The 20,204-nt window shown below is 37.8% G+C and overlaps 1 protein-coding gene across 1 annotated transcript; it reads left to right on the forward strand.

The window, feature by feature from the left end:
* Nucleotides 1-1,343: 1,343 nt before the first annotated feature.
* LOC134670909 (protein FAM114A2) lies at nucleotides 1,344-18,679 on the forward strand. The gene is made up of 11 exons (XM_063528731.1): nucleotides 1,344-1,606; nucleotides 1,858-2,043; nucleotides 2,844-3,038; nucleotides 3,410-3,596; nucleotides 4,161-4,412; nucleotides 5,388-5,513; nucleotides 7,309-7,447; nucleotides 11,526-11,637; nucleotides 13,383-13,459; nucleotides 14,332-14,455; nucleotides 18,478-18,679. Exons 1-11 carry the CDS (start codon nucleotides 1,427-1,429, stop codon nucleotides 18,550-18,552), a joined length of 1,653 nt encoding a protein of 550 aa, XP_063384801.1. The 5' UTR covers nucleotides 1,344-1,426; the 3' UTR covers nucleotides 18,553-18,679.
* The last annotated feature ends 1,525 nt before the right edge of the window (nucleotides 18,680-20,204 follow it).

The following is a 20,204-nucleotide window of genomic DNA, read 5'->3' on the forward strand; positions in this document are numbered from 1 at the left end:
GTGGCCGGCTCTTTAACATTTGTCACCATGCCTGTCACCTTCTAACAAGTACCTATGTATCCTATCTATCTTATCTCGCCGCGAGATACTGTCGCGCCAATCATGTGCTAGCCCGGCTGGCGGCTGGACAATGAGTCTTTAAATTCGGCTCGTTTCAGCACGCAATATGAGATTTAATCGACGAATCGGAGATTTTGCATAATATCACATGACATGGTTGTAAGTTGAAAGTAATAAGACGAAGATCGCATGACGAAAACACTTGTCGCTTCGCTTTTATTGTATCGTCGTCTACGTCGAATGATAGCATATACCTATCATTTCAAAGCGGTAAATTTTTCCATTTTTCATGATATCAATACCTACATATTCTTGTAACATAATGAACAAATACACCATCTATTTGACATAAAACCACGATATGAGATAAACCAACATTAATAATAATTACGAATATTACGATACCAACTCATCCATCACGCGACAAGATTTCAGTTCACCGTTGGGTTCAGATTTTCAGGCAAAAAAGCATAGGAATGGGCCGATGGGGCTACTATGGGGCCAAATGGGCGCAGATGCCCCTTCCAACTTCCAAAGGATACCTACAAGGAGTAAGTAAAAAAATCCTGATCAGTTGATCACCCTGAGTCAGATCATTACAATATAGTGTTATTAATTATAATATTTCTTTAATTATATACATACCTACCTGTATAACATACCTAACTAAAAATCTAATAAATGCGATTCACTTACCAATTTTGCTAAACACGTAGGCAAGTACTTCCACACTATATCACGTGTAAGTAAATAAAAACACTGGACCTTGTTGTCTTCATTTTATTTATTTATTTATTTATTCATTGACCATGTTATTAAAAATCACTACACCTTGAAACGGATACTCTCTCACGTCAAAATTTCAAAATAAAGCGTTTTTTTTATTGCGACTAGGAAATGTCCTAGAATGCCAGTTTGTAATATTTTTTGAAAATTTTTAGTTGATATACAAATAAAATAACGATACTATTTTGATAAATTGGGTTTCGACCTATTATTATTTTATTTTTTGCAATAAATCCCTATTTTTTTACTTATTCTGAGATACAACTTGGATACAACGTAACTTAGTTTTTAAATCAATTTTGCTTAGAACGGAGCGTTTTGTTAGCAACAACGCATTGACGCAAGTTACGCCATTTGGCATTTTGCTTTGACGAATTTAAAAATGCAATCTTACTACAACATGTTATGGTTCGTTTTTGAATACTTAATACGCGCTAAATATCATATAAAACTTTTGCGTATATCTCATTCTTTCTTGTCAATCTTGGCTGATTTGTCAAATTTTTGTCAACACGTAGTCCGATTTCACTAAAATCTCTGCGTAAAGTTAAAATTACATTAAAAAAACATAAATTTAATCATGCCGTCGAGTGATAGTGATGATTTCGAGAGTGCGGACGAGGGTCATGGTAGCGTGGAGAAGAAAGAGAGGAAGAAACGACTGTCATCGTCGAACTACAGTGATAATACTGTAGAATCTGATCAGGAACCGAAGAAACCAGCTGCCACGCTTGGGAAAAAGCATGTAGAAACTAAAGAAGTGAGTAAGCTTGTTTCCAGAGTTCGCCAAAACAGGACTAAGTAACTTATAATTATGTCAATACAGTACTACGTATGTGTGTACTTACTATGTACTTATACTACCAAAGACTCATGATATTTTCTTTTACATCGTGTATTCTTATACTCGTATCTATTTGCATAGACTAGATACCTAAATAGAGCAGTATACATTAGGGTTAGTTGTTTGTTATTCATTTAATTTAAAATAAGATCTTATATGATTTTAAGGAAAAAGAAACTGATGGATGGGGGGATGGCTGGGATGACATAGATCCCGAGCCAGAACCTAAAAATGATCCTAAAACTAGCACTGCACCTTCAACTAAAGTGGATACCAAGGCAGATAGTGGCAAATCACAGGATACTGGCTGGGACGATTTTGATGACTGGGGGAATGATGAGACTATTAAAAATGTAAGTATGAAGTATTGTGATGCTTATGATTTATGACTTTCCTCTGTCAAATGGCTGTTTTGTTTAGATACCTATTACCTAGTGAGAATTTTGTATGTAGAACTATTATGTATTCTGTGGTAAGATGAAATTGTGGTGTAATTGTATGATAATCATTGAAATTGTTATCAGATGCATATTGTCAGGTGACAAGCAAAAGTCACTAAGTTATCAAAAAATTAAAGTAACAATGCACTTTTTACACTTGTAACTAGGGTTGCCAGATCGAAAGGCGCTATTATCGGGAAACAATATAATTTTTTCGGGATTTTGGGACTTAAGTCGGGAAAAAAAATACATTCAAATTAAAGTAATTGTATTAAAAACAACGATATTTTACATTATTGGCACTACGTCAGCTCGCTCGCTCGACGACAGTTCGGAACTTGAAATTATTGTTTTATAACGTGAAGCTGTTTTTCGGGACAGTTTACACTTTGTCGGGAATCGGGAACACATGCTAAAAATCGGGAGAATCCCGCCAAATCCCGACCATCTGGCAACCCTACTTGTAACACGGTTTATTGTCCAATAATTTCAATGGTGTTAGTGACTTTTGCTTGTCACCCGACAATATAGCATCCACTACTATTATTATTCATATCAACTTCTTTAATTATTTGTGATTCCCTGTGATGTGTCTGCCTGAAAGTATATGCATGACCCTGTCTTCCCCTATGCAACCAAACAAGGCAACAGAGAGAAAAGAGGGAATGCAATTTAAATTGCCATTGTAAAGTCCTCAAAATTACTGTTTTCAGGAACCTCAACCACAACCACAGCCTCCAAAACCTCAGCAAGCACCAAAAACACAGCCCGAAGCGGACATTAAGGCAGTGACAGATCGCCTGGCAGAATCTGCCAATAAGAGCAGTTGGGGTTGGGGGTGGGGGGTGGATTCTTTGCTGAGCACAGCTACTGCTGGTTTCTCTACCATCACCAACCAGGTTTCTCAGGTAGGTTTCACCTCTTTTTTCAAAAACATAGTTCGTCAAACCAAGTCAGTCAATAAGCACCAGGAAAACTATACTCATCTTTTTCTTTTGGATGCTAGTACTAGTGTAAGACAAAGATAGTATGATTCTCTATGATTGAAATGAGTCCGCAGATATAGTTTGTCAAAGGACTGTTTTGACAAACTATATCTGCAGATACACATTGTTCTCGCTCACTCTTACTCAGTGAGAGAATAAGAGATAAACCCAAACCTGCGAGGTCACAGCATTCTCAGCATTCAATATACATAGTAGTGTTTCTACTTGAAATAACACAAATTAATATCATCATCATCTTCCTATTAGCGTATAAACACCATCATACATTTCAGGGCATCTCAACAGTCCTCGAAACTGGTATAGGCGCACCGGATCCAGAAGAATTAGCCAGAAAGGCCAGAGAGAGTGAAGCCAGGAAAGACGGGCCCGAGGAAAGACCGGAGAAGGCAGAGGATGCGGGCGATGCTTTCCAGCTGGGCAGTCTGCTGTCAGGGGTTACTAAGTTTGTGGAGACAACTGGTATGTTTTTATAAGCTTTTATTTAAGATTTGAATCACTTCCTCAGTGATTTAACTGAAATTGCTTGGCAACTTAACTGGTGACTATACAATGTTATACTATCTTTAAAACTAGCCGGCGACTTTGTTAGCGTGACATTATTAATTTAGGTGGGTAGCTATTATTTTATTCAATCTGCGTTTTGCTGATTCCTCATACAAACTTCAACCCTTCTTTTCACCCCCTTAAAGGGTAATTTTTTGAATGAAAACTACCCTTTGTCCTTCCCCGGGACTCAAACTATCTCTATACCATCATCATCATCATCATCATCATCTCAGCCATAAGACGTCCACTGCTGAACATAGGCCTCCCCCTTTTTTGGGGGGTTCCCTATACCAAATTTCAACTTAATCATGCACCAGCGCTGGTGCTACACTGCGTGGGCGGGAAATCCCCATACAAAATTCCACCCCTTTAAGGGATGATTTCTGGGATAAAAATGTTCTTTCTATGTATGTCAATTGTCTGTGTGTTACGAATAAAGACTATTCTATTCTAAGTGTGATAACTTGCACGTTCCAGGAACTAAAGTAATATCCGGCGGCCTAGACACTCTAGAAACCATAGGCAAAAAGACGATGGAAGTTCTCCAAGACGGTGACCCCGGGCTAGCCAAGAAACGGGCCATGCTTGGCCTGGACCCTGGTGACAAGCCGGTCCTGTCCCAAGTGCTGAGGGAGGCTAAAGCGAGGGCTGATGAGGAGGACAGAGCGAGGGAGCAGAAGAGAGAGGCAAAGGAGGTGCATTATGAGAACCTGTTCGATGATTTTGAAGGTTAGTTTTGAGTCCGAAAGCCTAAGCAACCAAATACAAAACCACCTGGATCAGTCATTGAACAACCTGACTTTAACCCACATTATTTGATCATGTAATGTTTACATCAACCCTCACCTGGCTTAAGGAGCCATTTGAGGGCAGATTTTGTTTACTTTTATTTAAATACCGAAAGATACAGAGTATAGACTAAGGCCCACTTGTACCATCCCACTGACGCAGAGACCCAGTTAAACTGTTAACCCAGTGTCAAATTGTAGTGGTAACCATGGTATCTCCAGGTTTACCCGGTTAACCCCGAATTAGTGGAATAGTGCACTTGGTGGCGCTTATAGTTCGTTTTTTTTTAGCATTAGAAAGAACTTGAAAGAAGATAAGCAATCTTGACATGTCTTTTAATTGAAAAATGCTTTTAAAAAATCAGTAACTATTACTTATGAAAGCAGAAGCATATAAATGATCGTATTAGATTCATAATTGTTACATATTTGCTGGAACTTATTTTTAAAATGTGTTTTTCTATTAAAAGACACGTCAAGATTGTTTACCTTTTTTCTAATGCTAAAAAATGAACTATAGAGATCAACAAAATAGAAATGGATTTGTTTTTTAAGCTAAAATGGTGTCAAGTCCTGTATGCTTGAAAGCGGAGACTATAGCCTATAGATATTCGCTATCGTGGTGTCACTTGCCCGTGTGTGTTGTTGCCCACTTCTTATAAGCAAATCGCTGCCTACTACCCTACCTATAGCCTACTACATATTAGAGTGAGACTGAGACATATAACAGTGCATCACGCTCTTAGCGCATATTACTAGAGTGAGATAGCTGTCATATTGCTCAGCCTACTACCTATGTACTTTGCCACCATTGTGACACCTTTATGTTTCTTAGCGAGAGATATAAATGATTATAATTGTACAAAGGCATTTTATGTTTATGAATGTTAAATGTGAGTTCATTCTGTTTTTCCAGGTCTAGTTCACCTCGAAGCCCTGGAGATGCTGTCCCGGCAAGTCAGCATGAGGATAGACGAGCGAATACGCGGCGCGGACCCCGGCAAGAGGCAAGATATTAAGGAGACACTACAGCAGGTCGCTGGTAAGATATTAACCCCCTTATTCATAAACGTTTACTAAAGTTGACACAAGCTTCCAACCGGCACGTATGGAGGTCCAAGGGGAAGGCCTATGTTCAGCAGTGGATGTCTTATAGCTGAGATGATGATGATGATGAAAGTTGACAAGCCGATAATCGTTTGTCCCTTTCCGACGTATTAGTATGATGGAAAGGGACAAACGATTATTACCGGCTTGTCAACTTTAGTAACTACAAACCTACTGAGGACCATAGAGAATAGACGAGGCAAAATGATAGGTCACTTGATAAGACACGACACTTTCTTTAACCTCTAACCGCCCAGAGACTTATAAAAAGGTCTCCTGTTCCATTCTAACTTGAACTTTGTGTTGACAAAATAAAATTTCATTTTGCTTGGCAAGGTTTGCCATATGAGCGGCTAGAGGTTAAAACTATATTAGAAGGTAAGATTGAAGCTAGAAGAGGAAGAGGAAAACCACGAGCAAGCTATACACAACAACTAAAAGTACAAGCAAATGCCGTGTCTTACAGGGACCTAAAGAACCTGGCCAAGGACCGCGAAAACTGGCGCATACTCCACCGGTAAGAGCCATGCTCTTAAATTATGATGATGATCATACCTCGCAATCGAGTTAGCAAAACCGTAGCAGTTGCACATTAAGGTTGACGCATATATACGCATATACTAAATCAAATACAAAAACTATGTTTTAAATTAATTATTTAAGATCTGTTTGCGTGTGATTACGCTAAATAAGGTATTTACATCCTTGTGCTATACACACATCATTAGTCATTACGTTATAAGTAGGTAGAATATATTTTGTACATATTTCAAATATTAAGAGTAAACAAATTAAGTTCAAATAAACAAAAATTTAAAGAAGTAATTTAATAATTTACTTTCCTGAAACACAAATTTAACTTTAAAATTTAAAAAATATTGACTATGTTATCATGAGTCATGATGATGATTCATGACATATGAACGCTAACCTTTACATTCAACTGTCATTTCATTTGCTACGGTTTTGCTAGCTCGATTGCGAGGTATGATGATGATGAACTTTAGTAAACGTTTATGAATAATAAGGGGGTAAGACTATACCCCCATTTTTGGCTATTTTTACTTGCTCATTTAATGTTGATTTCTGTCAATACTAAGGGGCCAAAAGCAACACGAAATGGTTCGTGTAATATTACACACGGTTGCTGCGTCGCCAGTTCCTTTTTCTTTGAACTTGGCTGGACACGCTACCGCGTGTCTAGAATCTAGACACGCGGTAGCGTCTATATCTAGACTAGATCCTATGTCCTTCCTTCTTTCTCGCGTTGTCCCGGCATTTTAGTGGCTCCCAAGAGTCTGGGGTTCGCTTGACAACTAATCCCTAGAATTGATGTAGGCACTAGTTTTTACTAAAGCGACTGCCATCTGACCTTTCAACCCAGAGGGAAATTAGGCCTTTGGGATTAGTCCGGTTTCCTCACTCATGTTTTCTTTTTACATAATAGGGTATTATACTGTATTTAAAATAAATTATTTTACACCATGCATGAAATGAAGCACCAGATAGTTAATTATTAGAAAAACACCGGAGTTATCTTTAAAAACCCATGTTCTATTTAATAAATCGGATAGAAATATAAAAAGTGGGTGAGTTGACCGTGACGTCACGGTGTAATGTTTCATATAAATTCCATATTAGTAAATCGTTTTAACAGTTGTAGAAAAGTAACTGATTTGACTAGTAGGAAAATACCCTATTACATTCACCTATTCTCCTTGTCTCTTCAGAACTTTGTGAAATGCCTGAAGAAGAAGAGGAAGACGAAGATACTGACGAAGGTGCTTCGAAGGCGGACGCGTTCCATGAGAGGCTCCAAACGGCTACGAGGGACATAGGCTTGAAACTGCAGTTCCAGCCCTTGGTGAAGTAAGTACAGTTGTATGGAGTACTGCGGACCTCTTATATGAAGAAGATGAAGATACTGACGAAGGTGCTTCGAAGGCGGACGCGTTCCATGAGAGGCTCCAAACGGCTACGAGGGACATAGGCTTGAAACTACAGTTCCAGCCCTTGGTGAAGTAAGTACCTACTGGTGTATGGAGTACTGCGAACCTCTTATATGAAGAAGATGAAGATACTGACGAAGGTGCTTCGAAGGCGGACGCGTTCCATGAGAGGCTCCAAACGGCAACGAGGGACATAGGCTTGAAACTGCAGTTCCAGCCCTTGGTGAAGTAAGTACTGGTGTATGGAGTACTGCGAACCTCTTATATGAAGAAGATGAAGATACTGACGAAGGTGCTTCGAAGGCGGACGCGTTCCATGAGAGGCTCCAAACGGCAACGAGGGACATAGGCTTGAAGCTGCAGTTCCAGCCCTTGGTGAAGTAAGTACTGTTGTATGGAGTACTGCGGACCTCTTATATGAAGAAGATGAAGATTCTGACGAAGGTGCTTCGGTCAGGGGGAGGAGAAGGGATGCTAGTGTGCGTAAAGCACCATACCCAAAGGTATCATACTACATCCATGTCATGCTAGCTATAATTTGTTTGTCTCCCCCATACATTAGAATACAGGGTGTAATTTTTTACGTGATACAAAATATGTTTTTCTAACTCCATAAACAACTAGTAATTGAATGCTCCTACTGTCGTTGAAATCAGACAATTTTAATTTTATTTTTTTTATTTTTTTTCGTGATATTTTTTGTACTTTTAAAGGATATTATGATATTAAAACAGCTTTATAAGATATTTAAAATGTAAAGTGAACTAAATTACTTTTCAAAGTAGCATAAATCACAAAAAATGTTTAATGACTTGTGATTTACGCTACTTTGAAAAGAAATTTAGTTCACTTTACATTTTAAAGCTGTTTTAATATCATAATATCCTTTAAAAGTACAAAAAATATCACAAAAAAAAAAAAAATTCAAAATAAAATTGTCTGATTTCAACGAGAGTAGGAGCATTCAATTGCTAGTTGTTTATGGAGTTAGAAAAACATATTTTGTATCACGTAAAAAATTACACCCTGTATTAGAACATAACTTGACCGAATCGCATGTTGGCAACTTTAAAGGCCCAAGGTCCCACCTATAGTATTCAAATTCTTCCAATATTCAATTGGAAGCGCTAGTGGCCTAGCGGTAAGAGCGTGCGACTTGCAATTCGGAGGTCGCGGGTTCAAACCCCGGCTCGTACCAATGAGTTTTTCACAACTTATGTACGAAATATTTACCAATCGCTTTTCGGTGAAGGAAAAACATCGTGAGGAAACCTGCATACATCTGCGAAGTAATTCAAAGGTGTATGTGAAGTCCCCAATCCGCATTGGGCTAGCGTGGAGACTATAGCCCAAGCCCTCTTGCGCATGAGAGGAGGCCTGTGCCTAGCAGCACCTCTAGCACATCTTGCATCCGCGACTTAGACCGCGACTCGAGTCGCCATTCCCGCGGCTGTCAAATCTGTCGATTTCCGTAGCATAACTTGTACCCGCGACTGCAACAGCCGCGTAGAGAACTCAAAGTCGCGGCGCGACTCGTCAGTGTTACCCGGCGAAATCAAAGTCTAAACAAATCGATATTTGCAAGTGGCAACACTGAATCGGAAACCAGGGATGCGCTAAATCATTCGTTCTTTGGTGGTAAAAAATCTAGTTTTTTGTCGATGGTTAAGATTTTCCTGTCAAAGTCAAGGAACTTTCAAATTTTGTCAACATTTAATTACGGGAAAAAATATGAAAAAATTTAAGTAATAGAGCCTTATATACTTAATATTGATAATATTCCTTAAAATATATATTGTTTAAAAATTTCTGTTTAATAAACCTTTTTTAATAAAATATTTTTGTAAGTAAATATAATAATGGAATTGCTATTATTGGTTTTGTTCTCATATTCTTGTTGTAAATAGTGTTTTTTTTTTCAGAATAAGTTCAGCATTATCCTAGACACGATTGATATCCCAGCACCCAAAGGAAAATATTATTAACAGGAACCTGCCAACGGGACCCGAAGTGGAGATTCAGGAAAAGAAACACACTAGGCAAGCTTGTAGGTTTCAAACGCGGAGCTGTCCCCTTTTCTAAATTAACTAAGATGTGAGAAGCGCTTTAGCTTTAAGAACACCACCGAGGAAGTGAACTATTAATAATAAACCTAATGGTTATGGCGTAATCTAAGCTGCCACAGTAACTCTCAAATAAGTTTCATATAGTTTTTCTTGTGCCAATAATGGATGGCATGTGTGTGTACTGTGTACCTAACTGTGTGTGTGTACTGTTTATGATTTGACAAATTGATATGAAAAGCTTATTTCATAATAGTCCTCGATGAAGTCATGACCATATTTTATTGTCTATAAACCAATTTTCTTTCCAGGGTGATATTTAATTGTCCTACGCCGCATGTCGAAGAAAAAGGAAGAGAGAAAATACTTTTCAAGGGTAATAAAGAAGATTCTTACAATTTCTCTATAGTGGTTATAGATGTTAATATATATTAGGTTTAATAATAAGAAGTCGAATATTGCAAGAATATATAAGGCAAAGCAATATACTATTAATTGAAATATTGTTTTTTTTTCTCTCCTGTATTTTTACCTGAAAAGAAACAAAAATAAAGTAGGTAGGTAAGTACCTAGAACTCCTAGAAGCCATTATTAATTAGCTCCCCAAGGCCCACTTCATACCTAATGTTGACAGCAACCTATCATAGCATGATCGTATCAGGCCCTGTCAAACATGAAGTGAAATATCTAGAACACGGGTATGATCTAGAGGAGTTTCAATATAATAGACCATATGATAACCGTACCTATGCTACCTACGCAGACTATGACATGAGCGTAACGACTCCTTCAAAATATTGTTGGTCGGCTCGGTCCAGTCACGTCACGGTATGGTGTTGGCAGGGGACGGAATGGTTTAGTGGGTGTTCACTGATAATATTTCATACAAAGCATTATTTTGAGGCGGACATGATCCTGTTATAGCCACGTATTACATCATTCTGTTACAGTACGATGCAGCGGGCACAGGCCACATGTAGGTATGTTTTGTTGAAGTCGAGGAAGGTTCCAAACGGTACCTAAATAGTAAGAGATTGTTGAAATTAGACATCTAACCGTGATCCTAAATATTACTACTAAGAATATGGCTTACTTAATAAGTTGGATAGTTTGTTTTGAACATTTGTACCTACCCACGTCATCGGCTTCATTTATGTACAAGCAAGCGGGCTCCGTTGTTAGGTTGATGAAAGTTTTGTGTAAGGAAGTCTTAGGATTACTTTTACAAACTTACGAACCTGAATTGAAATTTTAAAATCCTACATAGGTATCACCGTGCATAATCGATATAAGAGTGCGTAAAGCGCATTTAGTGATTGTTCCATACTTCCTTATTCCTTAGGGCAATAAGTAATTATACAAATTATATTATTACATAATATATGAAACTTGTTTTTAAGTTATAATTATCATGAGTTTAGTTAAAAAAGTACAAGCAAACCACCCGCGAGAGCGAGTCGCGTTATAAAGTCGCGTAGACTTCGACTCGCGGATTGACATAAAGACGAGAGAATATTTTGTCTCAAAATAGGCAGTTGTGCTACGGATTTTAGTTCAAAGTCGCGATCGTTGTCATTTTCTGACAGTGACACCTGATCGCGAGTTTGTCGCGGCTCTCGCGCGTGTGTTGTGCTGCCAACACGCGACAAGCCGCCAAGTCGCGCCGATCTGTCACTTCTCACGCCTGTCGCGGCCAGTTGTGCTAGAGGTGCAGTGGGACGTATATAGGCTGAACTATAATTCAATTGGAACAGTTGCATTTCTTGTGTTATGCTTAATTTTCAAACAAGCAAAAATCAACTCTATTCCCTGCACTGTATGTTCAAACTTCAGTGGCAAATTTTGGGTTTTTCATTTGTATGGGTGTGCCTCAGGAGGTTAAAGTTAAACATAGAGTCTGAAACTCGGCCTTAATGTGCATACTTTTACTTCCAGACAATACACGGAAGTGCTCGAGTGGCTGTCATCGGAGGAGGCTACAACGGAGAAGGCGGTATACAAGCGCTGCGTGAGCGGGCTAGCTGCCGCCACCGCCGCCGCCGTCGAGGTAATAATTACTATTAATAATAATTAATTAATCATTAATTTCGAGGACTGTTTTATTGATGATTTCTTTTAAGATGCAGTTGCTCAGAGAACGGAGTTTTTGAAAAGTCGTAGTGCTTTTTTAGGGTTCCGTACCCAAAGAGTAAAACGGGACCCTATTACTAAGACCCTGCTGTCCGTCCGTCCGTCTGTCACCAGGCTGTATCTCACGAACCGCTAGACTGTTGAAATTTTCACAGATGATGTATTTCTGTTGCCGCTATAACAACAAATACTAAAAACAGAATAAAATAAAGATTTAAGTGGGGCTCCCATATAACAAACGTGATTTTTGACCGAAGTTAAGCAACGTCGGGCGGGGTCAGTACTTGGATGGATGACCGTTTTATTTTTGCCTTTTTTTGCATTATGGTACGGAACCCTTCGTGCGCGAGTCCGACTCGCACTTGCCCGGTTTTTTTTTAGCAATACGGTTGCTAAAAATTTAATTAGCAATCTGAAGGCCTTTCTTTAGGGACTTCAGTAATTTATGGCTTTCGCTCGATAGAAAAAAATCACGAACTTAGGTTTAATGCACTTTAGAAAACTATAATAAATTTTGCACAAGAACTAAAATATGAAAATTATTTCAAAAAATTTACAATGTGATGCTTGATACTCGGCGATTACTTTTTTATATTTTAAAAACACACAAAACAGTAAAATTCAAAAACATGATATCCGCAGTCTCGAGCACGCACATCCATCTTGCTTACGCTCAGTGAGAGTGAGAGTGAGAGAAGAACACGAACCTTCTCCAATGTATGGCGGTGGGCATCATCGTCGAGCGTGCGTTCCTTGGCCCTCGGGCATAGACTAGGAATCCTCTAGACCGAGTTTAGAGCAATTATTTCATGCAACCGATGATGCCAAAAATGCGGGGGTGCGCGGGACGAGGTGAGCGAAGTCCCGTGCCGTGATTGGTCCGTTCAAAGACACGGACGTCACGCAAAGAAACTTTCGACTCGAACATGGAGTAAAATTACCGTATGCGTGGCAGAGTGGGTAGCGCGACTATTGCTCAGTCTGGAGGATGTTTTGTCTGTGCCCTCGGGTTAACTGACCACAGATAGACCTTATTATCTCAAAACTACAAACGAACTCCTGATACCAGAATTTTCTTTCCTTGGTAGACCCCAAAAACGCACGCTCGATGCGAGGCGTGACGTTCAAAGGTTTAATACGAAACAGGAGCTGAGTTTTAAATATTTTAGGTAAATATACCCGTCGCGCTAACGGAAGCGGCACCTAAAAGTAGTGCGATAAGGACAAGGCGAAAAATCCTGCTTAAAAATCTCCAAAATCGAGGTTTCGTAATCCTCTGTTTCCTCCTCCGAAACTTAACCAATCGTAACCAAATTTGGAAAACTAAATGATTATGAAATTATCTGTGTCTGACCGTTTTGCTTTTTTGGCTAATTGATATCAGTTTTGAATGCCACGCCTCTCATTGCGGCATAGTCAATTAGGCTATTTTGGCCATTTTTGAAGGGCTCTAGCGCCTAATAAACAAAAATATCAAAAAAAGCAAAACGGTCCGACACAGATATTGACAATATTAAACTGTGTTGAAAAAATCATTGCTCTAGCTTCAAAAACCACGGAGGAAAACGAGGAGTACGTTTGTATGGAAAAATGACCACTCCTGTTGGCTCTTAACACTTTTTTCATATGACCCTTATTGAACAATGAACTATTTCATTACAGGTGTATCATAAGGCGGCTGAGATGTTGCTGGTCAAGACCAGGAGGTCTACCGCAGACGAAGCGGATGCATTAACGCAGTAAGTGACATTTTCTTTTATTCACTTCACTACGACGTCTTTCAATACAGTAGTGACATCTATACTCTGTATCTTCAGGTATTTAAATAAGAGTAAACAAAATCTGGCTAATTGTAAGACATACGCGGCGGGGACTTCGTTTTTTACAAGCTTTTATTTACTTTCACCTGACCGTTGTCTGTCTGTCTGTCTGTAATCAAATCTTGCACGATAAATTTGATCCACTTCCCGGTTTCCGGTTGAGCTGAAATTTTGCATGCATGTATAAATCGAATGACAATGCAATATTAAAGTACCATCGAGCTGATCTGATGATAGAAACAGGAGGTGGTCATAGGAACTCTGTGATGAAACAACGTAACCAAATTGTGTTAGGGGTTTTTAGAATTGTCTCGATGAGTATTAGTTGTCTGTCGTAAGAAAAGTACAGTCAGCGATAAAAGCTTGTACCAAAAATGAAATTTTTGCCAAAAACTTGTTATTAAGGTGTCAGCTGGTAAATAGTATGAACTTGTATTTCCCCTAAAACATACTTCGTTATAGCCAACAGGCGAACGCGGCTGTCTAGCAGACTAGCACAATCCAACATGATGACAGTTTTATCTTTACTAATACTCATCTGTCCGTCCGTCCGTCTGTCACCAGGCTGTATCTCACGAACCGTGATAGTTGAAATTTTCACAGATGATGTATTTCTGTTGCCGCTATAACAAATACTAAAAACAAAATGAAATAAATATTTAAGTGGGGCTACCGCTGCCATACAACAAACGTGATTTTTTATGCCGTTTTTTGCGTAATGGTATGGAACCCTTCGTGCGCGAGTCCGACTCGCAATTGTTTCTTTTTTTAACAAAATCTTTAACTTTCAGAATGACAGTGGTTCTAACGAAGCATATAAGTGAACTGGCGACGCTCTTCACTGAGAAGCTGAATTCCTTGGAATCTGAAAACAAAGAACAAATCAATACGTATATCACTAATATATTTTTAGAGGTAAGTCCTTACTTAATTTCCTTCCTATGCCTTAAGAGCCAACAGGAGTGGTCATTCTTCCATACAAACGTACTCCTCGTTTTCCTCCGTGGTTTTTGAAGCTAGAGCAATGATTTTTTCAACACAGATTAATATTGTCAGTATCTGTGTCGGACCGTTTTGCTTTTTGTGATATTTTTGTTTTTTAAGGCGCTAGAGCCCTTCAAAAATGGCCAAAATGGCCTAATTGACTATGCCGCAATGAGAGGCGTGGTATTCAAAACTGATATCAATTAGCCAAAAAAGCAAAACGGTCCGACACAGATAATTTCATAATCATTTAGATTTCCTAATTTGGTTACGATTGGTTAAGTTTTGGAGGAGGAAAAAGAGGACTACGAAACCTCGATTTTTGTCATTTTTACGCAGGATTTTTCGCCTCAGCTGCAGTTGTCCCTATCGCACAAATTTTAGGGGCGGAGTCAAGTTTCTAAATACGTACACAGCCAGAAAAGTGATGGGCAATAGTCGACATTTAATGTCGATAATCTAGTGATGTAAGAAGTTATCGATAAACCGTCTTGTGTGAAAATATCTATATCATCCTAAGACACAAGGGGTTTTGCGTTGAGAGGGAACACATTTTTGTAGTTACATAGGTACAATCTATTTTGAACTTTTTGATTCTAATATTTCAAATTAGAAATCAAAATCAAAAATATTTTATTGCATGGTTATGGGTTTACAAATTTTTTAGGTACAGTCACGCTCCGTAATTGTCGAGCAATTTAAGGTCCTAGCTAGGGAATGCAATCTCGCACCAAGATTGGCGATTCGAGATCTCGCACGAAAAATCCGAATCGAGATTGGGTGTTTCGAGATCTCGACAGTCAGATTTTCGGGATCGAGATTAATATCTCGACGAGATCGAATTTGACAAAGTAACTAAAGATGTGTTACTTTAATCAAAAATCTCTAAGAATTCCATACATATAGACATCGTAAAATCGGGCGTATCGAGATATTCCTAGGAATATAATGAAACGCCGACATTTCATGATCTGCCTAGCGAACACCAGCCATTTTGTGCAAACCTCAAGGTGTGATATTCTGATATTCCTATAGTCTATATGCAAATTAAACAAAAGTCGTCTCCTTCACGATTTTCGTCGACATCTCTTCTAAATACCTAAAACTGGTATGGACGTGTTCCTCGTGGTCTCCAGAATATGAATAGACCGGTTTTTATTTTATGGAGGGGGGGGACGTGTCGAAAAATAGGAAAAAGTGGGCGGCCGACCAGCATTGATATTTGTTCACGTCTTTAGTCCTATGGGACCGAACGGTTCGTGTGAGATGTCGTTTGAAAGAGTATTAAACGTGCAATTATTGTTTTATAATAACCGTAGTCATAGTCATTTACAAAATATTTAAAATATATGATTTTTTACCGTGCATGAATGGCATAAGTACTGACAAAACATGCGTCTAACTCAATAAATTATAACTTTACCGCAATTAATGTTATTATAAAATATACGAAAAATTTCATTACCTTTCCAAAAACAGAAGTTTTATTGCTGTATGATATTATATAACAAAGTAATGATGAATTTTGTTCCGCCACGTAAATGGCGGGCGACCGACCTCAACTGATCATTATTTCTCGGGTTCTATTTAACTGATCAATTGGTGATGCATACCATTAGAAATAATATTAAACATACTATAATTGGTTTCCAATAACCGTAGTCATAACTGTAGTCATTTACAAAATCATTGAAAATATATGATTTCTCGATCAATTATTTTACAATGCGCCCGCTATGAAGCTAGGAATATCAAAGAATGCATTGCTCTGATGTATCTGCCGTCTCTTTCATAAGGAAGATCGTGATATGCCTGGGTTAATATTAGATCAGGAAATGGTGGCGTTTCATGATACGCCTAGGATTACGATTTTACGATATGCCGCCGACATACTACTTATTTAAGGTACCTCATGTTATATTTTGAAAATAACAACAACAAATTAAATTGACATTTAACATAAAATCAATTTTAATTTTTACTTTACTTCTATGAAATGCTATCGATGTTAAACCACTATTCACCTTTAAGAATGACTCACGTTAGACCGGGCCGTGTCCGGGCCGGAGCTTCCGGGGCTTACTTTTCTATGACATGACAGGCTATCACGTGATTCTTTCCATAGAAACCGATGCGCCGGAAGCTTCGGCCCGGACACGGCCCGGTCTAACGTGAGTCATCCTTTACTTAGAAACTGCGTAACAATAATAGAGCTAAAGCCGGACACATAATAGCACTGCCTGAACAACATGAATCTAAGGTCATATATTACTTAAAACAAAGTTTTTCACTTTCAGTCTTATTCGAGATCTCGAAAATATTAATCGAGATCTCGACCGAGATTGCATATATCGAGATTTCCTGTCAACTAGGTTAAATTTCGAAAATACGTGCGAGATCTAGCGAGATCTAGATTGCATTCCGTAGTCCTAGCTGAATTGGTTGTTTCATACACTTACTCTTACTCTATAGAATGTCCAATCCTGTCTAATTGTCTATACTTTGTTTCTGAGCATTATTGAAAAAAAAATACTTACTTGATACTAATATTAACCACTAAGTACATAAATAGGGTAATTCGCCAGTAACAGGCCACTATTAGTAACTGGACACGCCAAACCAAAAATGAATTCTATTCACCTATAAATAGAATTCATTTTATTATAAGGTGGCCAGTTATTCAAACCTTATACCTACTAAAATGAATTCTGTATAGAGGTGAATAGAATTCATTTTTAGTTTAGGGCGGCCAGTTAGATACTGTCGAATTACCCTATTCGATATCGAGTTCCGTAAACGTAAGCCGGGTAAGTAAAAAAGTTCAATCGCAATAGGGTAATTCGTCAGTGGCCACCCCAAACCAAAAATGAATTATATTCACCTATAAATACCTATAACATTTTAGTATAAGGTGGCCAGTTATTGAAGTTATTGAAACCTTATACTAAAATGAATTCTGTTTATAGGTGAATAGGATTCATTTTTAGTTTAGGGCGGCCAGTTATTAAAAGTGGCCAGTTACTGGCGAATTACCCTACTTAGTAGTAGCAGTAACAAAAAGTGACAATGCAAATTGCAATCAGCAAGGTGCGCGCCAGCGCGAGTACGGGCGCACCGCACGCGTCTGTGTGCATGCATTATACATACAAATAGTCTCTCACGCCGCGGTTACGCCCCGTCAGAGCGACGGGTATATTCAGCTTGAAATCTCAAAATTGACTTTTAGCTCAGCTCCCGTTTCGTCTTAAATACATAACTATAGTTCGTTTTTTTTAACATTTTTAGTTTTTATCAGGCTCTTTAATTGTTAATAATTATTGAATTATCTAATGTAGAATGGTCAATACATATAATTTACTTCAAATTATTACCGCTATAAGGGTCGGATTAGGAACCACAAGCTTACTTCTGCGAAGTTCTTTCTAATGCTAAAAAAAACTATAGCAAAGAGAATAGATAGTATAAAGGGTTACTATTTATTTATTTAAACTTTATTGCACGATAAAAAATATACAAATGGCGGACTTATTGCATTGTATAATGCCTACTATACTATTTTATATGGATAAATTATTTTTTGGTTTTATATGATTTTCACCTATGTTTTTTCACTGATATGTGTTAAATTAATTCAAACGGTGTCATCAACGCCATACCTTTGGCCTACTCTCGAGTAGATAGCGATACTTTTTGACATTTCAAAAATTTAACACATCAGTGAAAAAATAAGGATAAAGTCAAATGGCGTTCTAAAAGTGTAGGCAGTAAATGTACTGACTACATAATTTACTTTAAAAATATTCCTCTTTTTCAAATTATTTTAGTTAAAGCTTAAAAAGCGGTCCCAGTCGCTAACTTTAAGATGATTTTTGTGAGAGTAAATAAACATTTTTGTTTTTATTTTATTTATTTATTTATTTAGTTACCTAGTTGTTTGTTTTAAATTGTTTCAGGCTGGCAACAGTTCGACCTACATCCAAAATGCATTCCAGTTAGCGCTGCCAATACTGCAAATAGGTGCCGTCTAGAAAAATGAACCATTATGCAAATACTCTGAGCGGCTACCGCGAAAACCGAAACTCGCAAATTGCGGGGATCTTTCTCTCTTACTCCAATGAAGGCGTAATTAGAGTGACAGAGAAAAATCCCTGCAATTTGCGAACTTCGATTTTCGCGGTTATAGCCCAGGTTACTATGACCTATGATGTCACCTTTTGTTAATACGATCTACTGATGTGTTGTCGTAAAGATTCCAAAATATCGGAAATCTCATATTTTTGTGTGGGAATCCAAATTTTCCATTTCCAAAATGAAGGTTTCCTTTATTTAATGTGATATTTTTCTAAAATTTCCGAAAACTTTCAACTTTTTGGAGACTCCGCCATTAGCACATCTGTAGATCCGACTAATTCTATCTCTGTATCGGTAGTTAAATAAAAGTAAACAAATAATTTGTAAAGTTTCGGGTAGTTATAACATTTATTTGTTAACCAACCAAATACGAAACCGCCTGGATCTGTCGCCGAACCACCTGACTTTAACCTACAATACCTACATTATTTGATCGTGTAATAATTTCATCTACCCTCACCTGGTTTAAGGAGCCATTTGAGGGTAGATTTTGTTAACTTTTATTTAAATACCTAAAGATACCGAGTATAAATTTGTATGAGAGCGCTAATGTTGCCACGAATCTTCGTAAATTTACGTAGAGGTAGTAGGGGTAGGTGTGATCTATGTGCATAGTATAATGTAGCCATCATCATCATCATCACCATCATAATGTAACCACGGACGTACACCTAAAGCGGAAAGAAGTTTACCTTTTTTGGCAATCAAATTTGAGCCAAATAGTAGACAAGAGAAAGTGGTCCGAAAGAGAGGATAAAACCAAATAACTTTGTCTCACTTACCCAAGTTACAATCTGACAATATTGACTTGTTACGTTCTTATCACGTTGACGTATAATGTGAGTATAATAGATAGGGAATCGAACTAAAATTTAAAAACATTATTTGACATAAATACATGGAACAAAAGTTATTAGTTAAATATATTTTGAATGTTTTTAATTTAAATACTCAGAATAAAACATACAGGTCAGTTACATACTTCTGCACTTTTATAGTAGTTTATGTGACTGCTACATAATGAAAGGCATTAAAATACGAGTGTGGGTTTATGAAACTAATGAAATGAGTTTCATAATAGAATCAATCACACGAGTGTTTTAATGCCTAATTATGTATAGTTACATACACTGCTTTATCTACACACATATTATAAACTTTCTATGATACGAGTATATTCACTAACTTCATATTACAGCCGACATTGGGGCACTTTCCTCTGGCGGAACCCGCGGATATGAGGTGGCGTCTCCGAAATATTTTTATCGCACGTTTTTCACGAAAGTTTTGTTATAGTTACTTTAAAAACAACAGATCAAATTATTTTTTACTTACAACTAATTAAAAGATAAACTGTACGTCAAATGGCGGCAAATGAAAACTTTTTTCACGCATGTCACGCATCCGTAGATCGTTCGTCGATACCAACTTACATGCGAGATTTGTCAATATTGTATGCAATTGTCATTTCATTTCGAATAAAACGTCATCTCGACTGATAATTGCTAAATGTCAAATCAAATTGCTTTTTTTTTTCAGAGATGTTCGA

The sequence above is a fragment of the Cydia fagiglandana genome, chromosome 14 (genome assembly GCF_963556715.1).
Source record: "Cydia fagiglandana chromosome 14, ilCydFagi1.1, whole genome shotgun sequence".
Taxonomy (NCBI): domain Eukaryota; kingdom Metazoa; phylum Arthropoda; class Insecta; order Lepidoptera; family Tortricidae; genus Cydia; species Cydia fagiglandana.